At 39.0% G+C, this 10,682-nt stretch overlaps 2 protein-coding genes and 1 non-coding gene across 3 annotated transcripts in view; 2 read left to right on the plus strand and 1 right to left on the minus strand.

Annotated features, from left to right (window-relative positions):
• glt8d2 (glycosyltransferase 8 domain containing 2) overlaps positions 1–4,824 on the minus strand; it is a 13,934-nt gene extending 9,110 nt beyond the window's left edge. The window contains 3 exon segments of the mRNA XM_034131548.1: positions 792–884; positions 1,922–1,965; positions 4,745–4,824. Coding sequence (XP_033987439.1) covers positions 792–884; positions 1,922–1,940 — 112 coding nt within the window. The 5' untranslated portion in view covers positions 1,941–1,965; positions 4,745–4,824.
• An 803-nt stretch (positions 4,825–5,627) lies between these two features.
• On the plus strand, positions 5,628–10,112 carry ankrd16 (ankyrin repeat domain 16). The gene is made up of 7 exons (XM_034131456.1): positions 5,628–6,078; positions 7,078–7,298; positions 7,594–7,636; positions 8,242–8,350; positions 8,826–8,987; positions 9,099–9,177; positions 9,875–10,112. The coding sequence occupies exons 1-7, from the start codon at positions 5,741–5,743 to the stop codon at positions 10,036–10,038; spliced, it is 1,116 nt and encodes a 371-aa protein (XP_033987347.1). The 5' UTR covers positions 5,628–5,740; the 3' UTR covers positions 10,039–10,112.
• trnay-gua lies at positions 6,174–6,261 on the plus strand. The gene is given in 2 exon segments: positions 6,174–6,210; positions 6,226–6,261. It is a non-coding gene; the product is annotated as a tRNA-Tyr (tRNA).
• Positions 10,113–10,682: the final 570 nt, after the last annotated feature.

A 10,682-nucleotide genomic window follows, 5' to 3' on the forward strand; every position in this document is an offset into this window, starting at 1 on the left:
CTACTTCTTACATGTTGAACCCAAATACCTGTACTTTCTACTTCTTACATGTTGAACACAAATACCTGTACTTTCTACTTCTTACATGTTGAACCCAAATACCTGTACTTTCTACTTCTTACATGTTGAACTCAAATACCTGTACTTTCTACTTCTCACATTTCCCAAACAGGCTGGTTCCTTTAGTTTGAATGTGTGTTTGGTGGCGTGATCATTATTATTTAGAGTCATTGCGTGCCTATTGATTTGAACACGATCCGTGTATCCATCATTTCCTGGTCTTCTCTAAAGAAGAGGGACCAATGAAAACGTTGTCATGTTGCCGTTGTTCAGCATGGAAACATTCATTAGCTAACAATGACATTATTGTTCTATTAATATAAAGGGAGGTCAGGTACTCTTTAAAACAGCTGCTAGTTATGGGTACTTTTTACTGAAGTACATTTCAAAGCCCATCTTTACTTTTACTTGAGTAGAGAAGTTTAGTCAGTACTTCTACTTTCACCAGAGTCTTTTTAAACACGAGTATCTGTACTTCTACTTGAGTAAAGGATGTGTGTACTTTTGCCATCTCTGTTTATAACCAAAGTTAGACGAAGAAGAGTAAATAGTGACAATTTCATAATAAAGTGAGTATTCGTGGCAGCAGGACAGACAGTATACAGTATGTGTTTTTTGGACAACAATGGTGCCGTAGGAATAAGAGAAATCAGGCTTATACACACAATACACGTTTAACGTCAATTGAATTTGCCTTACAAAGATTGAAATATAACCTGTGTGGAAAATACCTGCGGGTTTGGGTCGAGGCGAGGCTCCGAGCAGTGAGCTGTGCAAGAGGAGACACACCATGAGCAGCAGGAGCACCACCAGGATCTGGTTAACTGGAAACAGAGGAATCAAACATACATGAGGTGGTATCCAATCAGACTGTAAGCTGGGACTTTAGCCTCAACATAAAACTGTGTTGACTGATATATAGGATCATGCTTTTTCTCATAGCATCAGAAAAGGTTTACTATCTATTGCAGACCAGATCTAAAGAAGGATTAAATCTCCATCTGCAACCGTTCACCGGACACTTTTATCACGTCTGGCTGCCCTTTCAGGTGCCATAACTACATCTGCACCTGAGATATTCAGGACTCACTGACCCCTGGGAGGCAGATGTATGATTTCTAGCACAAATATTTGGATTGCGAGATAAAAAAAATTGAACAAATGGAAAGCACGCATAATATTTTTGGAAATCCCAGTTTCCATTACGTAGCTGACTAGTTTGCATTCAGTCCAAAGTGCTGTTTACACACTGGCTGGATACTCCTTACAGCCTCTCATATGGTTACCTCATCACACCCTCCCCCAGCACGCACACACACACACACACACACACACACACCATGTATACATCACTTCAGGGGACATTAGATTGACTTACATGCATTTCCTGGAGACTTATCCTAACCTTAACCATAACCAACACATGCCTAACCCTTACCCTAACCCTAACCCTTACCCTAACCAAGTCTTCACCCTAAAATTAATGATTCCCCTCATGGGGACCTCCATTATGTCCCCATGAGGGAAGCCAGTCCCCACACGTGACTGTGTAAACAGATTTAGGTCCCCCACAAGTATAGTAATGCTAGGCCACACACACACACACACACACGCACACACACACACACACACACACACACACACACACACACACACACACACACACACACACACACACACACACACCAGCTAGATGCTTTCCTTCTGGGAAGTTTGGGGGTTCCTTTCATAGACTTTACCCAAATAAAATCTGGAGAAGACGTAGCTTCTTTGCCTCAACGTAATGTTTACAACCTGAGACGGTAAACCTGCCACTTTGCATTCACAACACACCTTACTGTGTATTCACATATGCACTTACCTTTTCTCAGGAGAGCCATATTTCATCGTTGCTTCCAACAACAGCTGCAAACACACAGAAAAAAAGAGCTATTAAGTCACTCAAGAGAACTTGAAAGATTAAATATTCCTTGGCCTAACAATGACATATTGAAGGATTTTGCCTTTTCTTCTGAGGAGTATTGACACTGAAGCTTGGCAACAGAGCTCAAAGTGACGTAAAACGTTTGAAATATTTATTAATAAGATGACAGGCCTCATGTATAAACTGTCAAAAGACATGGCTAAAGATTCAGGGTTTTTCTGCACAGACATTTAACTGTCAAGCTGCTTCCTCTTGGTCCTTTTAGCTGAAAAAGATAATCATTAGTGTGAACGTCTGAAATAATCACAAAACTACGTTTGACAGCTGCTTACACACATGTGATTTACACTAATATAACACACTTTAAAGAAGACATATGCTAATTTGCAGGTGTATATCAGCATGTAGTGTCTCTACTTTAAAGAGTCCTCTCCTGCTGATGTTCAGGTGTATATCAGTATGTAGTGTCTCTACTTTAAAGAGTCCTCTCCTGCTGATGTTCAGGTGTATATCAGTATGTAGTGTCTCTACTTTAAAGAGTCCTCTCCTGCTGATGTTCAGGTGTATATCAGTATGTAGTGTCTCTACTTTAAAGAGTCCTCTCCTGCTGATGTTCAGGTGTATATCAGTATGTAGTGTCTCTACTTTAAAGAGTCCTCTCCTGCTGATGTTCAGGTGTATATCAGTATGTAGTGTCTCTACTTTAAAGAGTCCTCTCCTGCTGATGTTCAGGTGTATATCAGTATGTAGTGTCTCTACTTTAAAGAGTCCTCTCCTGCTGATGTTCAGGTGTATATCAGTATGTAGTGTCTCTACTTTAAAGAGTCCTCTCCTGCTGATGTTCAGGTGTATATCAGTATGTAGTGTCTCTACTGGGACATGTCTCCATGCTTTAATGTTCAAAAAGCTCTTTATTTTTCTCATACTGCCTGTGCTGCAGCACCTCTTTTCACCCTCTGTCTGAAACCAGAGCCCAGTCTGCTCTGATTGGTTAGCTGGCCGGCTCTGTTGTGATTGGTCAACTGCTTAGAGATGTCCCGCCCCTTAGCCTATCACGTATAATGTGTTGGAGGGCTAGCTAATAGAAGCTTTGGAATTTAAGCCTTTGGAGACCGTTTACATGCACACAAACCTATATAACTGACTAGAGGAAAGGGAACACGCAATACAAGCGCAATAGCGCCCCTTTAAGGCTACTTGAGGGGTTGGTTAGATTGCCACACACTCAAATTGTAATTTAATACAGTGAGAAATATGTTTCATTTCAAAGACACACAGAAATATATTTTTGGACACACATTTGTATACAGTTTGGTTTGTTTCTGTGACAAACTGCCAGCTAACCTGACCTGCAGTAAACTCACTGAGGCCTGCGGACACATGTGGCTGCATTTTGTCTAAAACCTTCCACCAGTTCCTTCCTTCCTGATGCCAGGGCTACAGAATATAAATGCTTAAACAATGAAGGACAAAAAGCACATCTTATCCGTCCCACATCTCAAAAATCCTTTCATTTCTATCTCCTCTTATAATCAATATCTGGCTTTCATTGCCCTCATTATTTTGTCAGCCTAAACCTCAGCAGGAAGTAACACGCTTTTCGTTTCTCATTCATTTCACACCCTAAGTAGACGTCTGTTTTTTACATTTAACCACTTCCTTAGAAACCTGATAACTCTAACTAAACTAGGACAGGACAATTAGTCATGCATTGCTTTCTAGATTGTTTGTCACATGTTTAGAGCAGCACAAAAACATCTGGACCGGATTAGCTTCAGATGCTGGAGGCCAAACTGGTCTGCTGGTCTGCAGCCGAAAAAATTAATTGGTAATCCACTCGAAACTCTTTAAATTACAATGCATCACATTTACATGTGATATGTTATCCTATCTCAATGCATTTATAGACACAATGTCAGTGTTTTTGCACCAACAGATGCAAATCCTCCTGTTGTTTTGTACCATTTGTAAGCTTAATTTGAAGATTTTCTCAAATATATTACATTAAATATCATTAAAAAGGTTATCTCCTGTCTTACAATAGTTTATTTGCTCTTTCCAGGGATCATTGATAAGTTTAAATACATAAATAATTTCCAGAAGTTCCTAAAAAGTTGCAATATAACAGTGTAAGTGTATGTAAAGGGGGTGTGGGTCCGGTCCAAACCCAACCACTTAAATCATCCCACTGCAACAAAAAAAACCTAACCTGGATAAAGTAGTCTACTTTATCTGAAACTCTCTTCACAATGCTGTAACATTTTATTGATTTCTATTGGAGTTAAGTTGTTAATGTTGATGTTTCTATCAAATAAGTGTTCAAACAAGCTTAAAGAAGGGAAAGCCCTTCCTGCAAGGCAGAAAGATGTATACAAAAAGAGCAAGAACACATAAAACTACCCACAAATTGCTTTGACACATCAGTAAACTGTGTCATGTAGCTTGTAGATTGTTTTCAATTGTTCTTCAAATGAAAAGTTAAAAGGACAGATTTTTTAATTGTCCTGAAAATATTTCTTTCAGTGTAAAAGGACAGAAAGTTCTCTTGTCCAACACATACAACAAAGCTGCATAAATAGGTCAAAATACACAAAACATGTGTCGAAATAAGCAATGCAGACCATTGACATGCACAAAAACGAACTGTGTTGTTTTTCGCTAAAATGCACTTTAGAATAAATGAATTAGGAGGTGTGCCCCTGTTGGTCTGAAGTGTAAATCATCAATAAGGAGCACAATCAATATCATAAATGTACCTACCAGACAAAGAAGGTGGCAATGCGGTCAGTTTCATTCCTGCTGTTCATGGTCCATGTTGTAAAACCTTTGAGGACTGAGACTCTGACCAACAATCCCACTTTTCTGTCTCCCCCACTTTTTTTTTCTCCTTCTCCTTCTTCCCTCCAGATGTGACTCATCTTGTTCACCAGCGCTGAGTCCTTTGCTGATATTTTGCCAAACACTGGATTAGCGCTCACAAATTAACAGAACCAGCAGTTATACTGAAAACTTAATTATATCTGCTTTGAAAACTACGGTTTTTCTGCTGTTATTTAAAGGACTTTAGTCCCGATGTGAGAGAAAGAGATGTGTTTATAAGCTTCATTTAAACCAGGGGGCATTGCCACACACGTACATAGGTATGTATAAAGCTACGATTTGGCAGATTACTTATATTTTAATATCATGGAAGAAAAAAGCGAGTTAAAGAAGTTTGGGACTATTTTAACGAGCCAAATCGCACGTTGTCACAAAAACTACATTTCCCACAATGCCTATGGTGCCGGTCTGCCGAAAAGGACGACTAAGATGTATTCCTTTTTTAAAGTTTCTTCTACTTGAGTACATAAACACGAATACATTACATAATGAATACATTATTTGTACTTAATACATACATGTGTGCTTTCATTATCAATTATAAGTGCTATCATAAAGATTTGTGTATCAAACGTTGTCTTTTAAGTCGAAAACATTATTTACTTTCAAATAACATCACATTTTCTATATAATAATAATTAAAACATATTCATAATAGATTTAGTTTGTTTCTGCATTTTTTTTATACTTTATTTTTTGGTAACGCAGTCACAGTGTAAGGTCATGGTTGGCCATTTCATTTCTTCCTACTCTGCAATAGAAACTGGTAAACAATGTATTCCAGCATGTCTTCAAGAAGCCTAGCTTAACTATTTTCTATGAATTGACCAGTTAGTGACCTTGTTTACCTGCAGCAGCCTTTAACCTGCACCCAGCATGGACGAAAACACTTTAAAACAGCTGGTAAAGCTCACTCAGGAGGGACAGTTAAACTCCCTGGAGAAACAGGTAACATTAGGAGGCTCCGTGGCTCTTCAGACAGTCAGTAATAAACACTTTGGTCGGTCAGGAGACACTTTGCTACACTACGCTGCCAGAAAGGGACACCTTGACATTGTAGAGTATCTAATAAAGCGGGTTGGCGTGGATGTGGATGTTTACAACAACGATTACAAGAGGCCGCTGCACGAGGCTGCTTCTATGGGACATCAGGAGTGTGTTAGCTATCTTCTCCGTGAAGGAGCCAAAGTGGACAATCTGAAGAAATCTGACTGGTGAGGATACATGAGTCAAAAATAATAAAAAAACGAGGAGAAATTGCGCCCTTGTGATCTTTAAATACTAACTGCACGACGCTTAATGCCAGTTCCCTTCGATAGCTCAGTTGGTAGAGCGGAGGACTGTAGAGGCGGAAAGCTGAAATCCTTAGGTCGCTGGTTCAATTCCGGCTCGAAGGAGGACCTTTTTAACTTGTTTTTTAAAGACAGGCAACTATCCATATATATATATATTTACAAAACGCGTGTATAACATACAGTGGAAACGGTTATGAAGAGACAAAGAAAGCAGCATTCTTCGTATCGACTGTGGCTTAATGTGTGCCTCGTGTTGTACGAGTTCGTCAAAGTTAACAACAAGCTGTAAAGGTCTGTTTTTATTTTTAAGAAGCTTAAAACAATATCCTGTCCATCTAAACTCAAAACGATTTCTTGCAGTGCACAATTAATATATTTTGTATTAATCAGTATCCCAAATCCTGCTGACTATTTCACTGTCCAAACAAGGTGATATATGTCAAATCTACTAAATCAACTTAATAAATATGTCAAATTGAACGATATGAGACGTGAATATTAATATAAATGTTGTTTTCCATTATTTGCATTCACATTTGTAATGACTTTTTCTGTGATGCAAGAAAAATCACTTATTATGGGATGTAAAAGTGTAAAAGTCACGACAAAAATGTGCAGTATATTTGATGCTGTCTAGTCCAAATTAAACTAAAGAGGGAACAAAATGTAGATTTGACACAGACAATTATATAGAAATGTGATTGTGATTCTTCTATTTATAGATATTTATACAGTATTTCCTGTAAAATAATAATAATAATAATAGATTACATTTGTATAGCGCCTTTCAAGGGACCCAAGGCCGCTTTACATGGTGAACAAACAAACAAACAAACAAACAAACAAAAACTATATCTACAAGAAAAACAACAACAACCCCTGTGTTCTGTGAGTGTTTCAGCCTCTCTTCTCTCTCAGGACCCCCCTGATGATGGCCTGCACCAGGAGAAACCTCTCTGTGATCGAGGAGCTGCTGAGTCTCGGTGCTGACCCGGCTCTGAGAAACAAAGATGGCTGGAACTGTTTCCACATCGCCTGCAGGGAGGGGGATCCTCTGGTCATAAAACAGCTGCTTCTTATCAGGCCGGACATCTGGAGGACGGAGAGCAAGACGCAGAGGACACCTCTACACACTGCAGGTAAGACGTGCTCTGGTTTACACCATTACATCTTGTAGCATGTAGCACGTCTCTGTCATGAAGTCAAGTTCTACCTAAATGAATTCACACTTCTCCTAACACTTCCCCTTGTGGTTTTACTACATTAATAACATCTGTTTAAGGTAAAGCGTCCTCTGGTTTCGCTTCACCAAATCTCTAAATGTGTGTTTCAGGTGATCACTGAGTCAAATTTGTGTTTTTCTCTCCTGTTACTTGAATGATCTTTGTGTTCATTGTCAGATTATAACCAGTACTCTCTCTGTTCATCATGCAGCGATGCACGGCTGTGAGGAGGTTGTTAGCATCTTGCTGGAGAGGTATGTAAACATTTTGTATGGGGAATATTTCACATAAAACAAATAGAAAACATTAGAAAGTTAAATATTATGATTTAAAACCAACACACAAATATGTAAGTAGCCAAGCTGAAAAGATAGTTTGTTTACTTACATTTTCCACCCCTTTTTTGGGATATAAATACTAGGGGTGGGAATCACCAGGCTCCCCACGATACGATACTATCGCGATACTTAAGCCACGATACGATAGTATTGCGATTCTACGATATGCTAAGTATTGGGATACGATATATTGCGATATATTGCATTTCTGATATCTTTCTCCGCTGACTCCATCTTTGTTTGACTAACTTCCTGCCAATCCCACTGACTTTACCCATGGTCATGACTGCACAAGAAAAAGCTCAGCCCCATCTTCTAGTGGGTTGAAAAAGCAATTGTTACCAAAAACTTTAATTTGGAATTGCAATATGAATAGTTGATATAATAAAATATCGATACAATATAGCCACGCAAAGTATCGCGATACTATGCTGTATCGATTATTTCCACCACCCCTAATACATACAGTATAATATTGCAGGTCTCACACTTGTCTGACTGTCTCTTCTGTTTTCTCCCAGATGTGTTTACCCCCCCGACAGTCCTGACAGCTGTGGAGCGACTCCTTTCATGGACGCCGTGAGGAACGGACACATTTCTGTAGCCAGGCTGCTTTTAGAAAAACACCAGGTAAAAAAAAAAGGCCTTTTTAAATCAGCTTCTGCTAAATTGGGCAAGTACTCACACCTACGGTCCGCTGACTCTGTAGACTCTGTTAAATGTCATCTAAAGACATTCCTGTTTCGGCAGGCGTTTGGGTAACTTGTGTTTTTCACAATGTATAGTGTTTTTAGGACTTCTTAACACGTGGCTTGTGTGGTCATTTAATCTTTTAGGATTCGTATGATTTTTTTGTCAAGCACTTTGTGACTAAGTCTGGGAAAAGCGCTTTATAAATACATTGTACTTACTTACTTACTTACTTACTCTCTATAATATTAGGGCCCTCTAGAAACTTTTTTTTTAGTATTGCAATAAGATCAGAGTCGCACATTTTATCTGATCCTTTGTTCCCCAGGCTTCAGATTATTTTCGCATTAACATTTATTAATGTGTTTTTCTTTTTGTTATCTTACAACAAAATAACAGTAAATGTGTTCTGCAGGCGTCTCCAGCAGCAGCTGACAGTGTCGGGGCTCAGGCGGTGCATCAGGCTGCTGTTACCGGGCAGAACGAGGCGCTGCGCTTCCTGGTGAAGGAGCTGAATGTAGACGTGAACCAGAGGACGACTGACATCCAGCTCACCGCCCTGCATTACGCTGCAAAGGTCAGATTAGTGAATACCTTTAGGGGTTGTTGTACCTAAAGGGGCACTTCTTCCCCAGCTGGGGCTACGTGGAGATAAAATGTCTTTCCTATTTTAATCTGTGTTTTTCAGGAGGGCCACACGTCTACTATAAAAACACTGCTTGAGTGCGGGGCTGATCTTCATGTTCGGGACAAAAAGGGAAGAACTGGTAAGCAGTTTTAAACTTCGACTACAGTGGCTACCGTGGTTTTTAACAAACAAGAAGACCCTGAAAATGGGGTTTCAAACCATAAATATCTTTACAACCTTAGAGGCTTCAAGGCTAACATTTCTAGTTTTTTTAAATGTACACTCAAATATCCTCCTTGCTTACTTATAGTCAATATGACGGCAAAGTTAACAAAAACTATGAAAAACATTTCTGAAAAAGACTACTTTATGAATAATGCAATATGTGTTATTTACTTGTGCAACAGCTAAGGCTTAGCAAAATAAAACAAAATATTATGCAAACCAATGGCTTCCTGGAAGGTCAAAATAAAAAGAATTAAAGTATAAATAAATATCAGTATGATCCCCTTACGACTAGGACTGCTACTTTTATTTTTTTCATTATTATTTGGTCTGTAAAATGCCAGAAAATAGTGATAAAGTTTCATTAACGTATAGGTGAGATATTTCAATATCTTGTCTTATCAGTCCACAAACCCCAATGATATTACATTAATATTATATCAAACGGAGAAAATAAGGTACATTTAAGAGGATGAGAACCGCATTTTTTACCAATTTTTTTTAATGAAAAATCACTGTAACCGTTAACTGATTATAGAACAACAAATCAATAAATCGTCAAATCTTTGCAGCTCTGTTGAACACCATCCTGTGCTCTCTTCTGTTGGCAGCTCTTCACATGGCGTGCATCGGGCAGCGCTCAGATGCCGCCATGACGCTCCTGCAGCTGGGACTCAAAGACTCAGAGGACACATCTGGCACATCTGCACGGCAGCATGCGAAGAAACCAGACGTAGTGCAGGTGTTTGAATGTGGAATACCAGACCCATCATAGACAATACCATACAGATGCTGCTACTGGTTCTGTTACATTCAATATTTATTAAAAGAGTGTGATTAAAGTCAAGATTGCTGTGTTGTGTATTCTTGAGTAACAACATTTAGGGACCTTAATCACATGGATTGAATGGAAGTCTTGCTTCAGTCTTTTATATTTACAAAAAGGCCATAATGGTGCTGCATATAAGTAAATATATTTTAAGAAAGTGCTTTGCAGTGAGGTTTAAACATGTGCCCGCTGAATTGATACGAACAAATCTAAGCTTTGACACCAACTCTATTATGTATAAATACTAGTGCATCCATGTAAATGTGTATGAAATATATTGTATGTAGTTTTAGGCTCCTGACAGATTAATGTGTTTAAAGGCCTTGCTGGCTGACTGTAAGGCCAATAACATCCAATCCTATCGAAGCAGAATTGGGTGAGTAATACAGAGGCTTTATGACTGTCACTGGGTTTACTATACAGCTGTGTCAATCATTAATCTAGTCCACAGTGAAACAGTGAAATGAGACTACATTGCATTTCCCATTGTTTCACTCCATTTCTAGGTGGAATTCCTCATGATGAATTTCTTCTAGAATAGGAGCAGGTATAGCCTCTGGAGCTCTGAAACCCGGCCATCACACACACCT

Source organism: Trematomus bernacchii, unplaced genomic scaffold (genome assembly GCF_902827165.1).
Source record: "Trematomus bernacchii unplaced genomic scaffold, fTreBer1.1, whole genome shotgun sequence".
NCBI classification, from domain to species: Eukaryota; Metazoa; Chordata; class Actinopteri; order Perciformes; family Nototheniidae; genus Trematomus; species Trematomus bernacchii.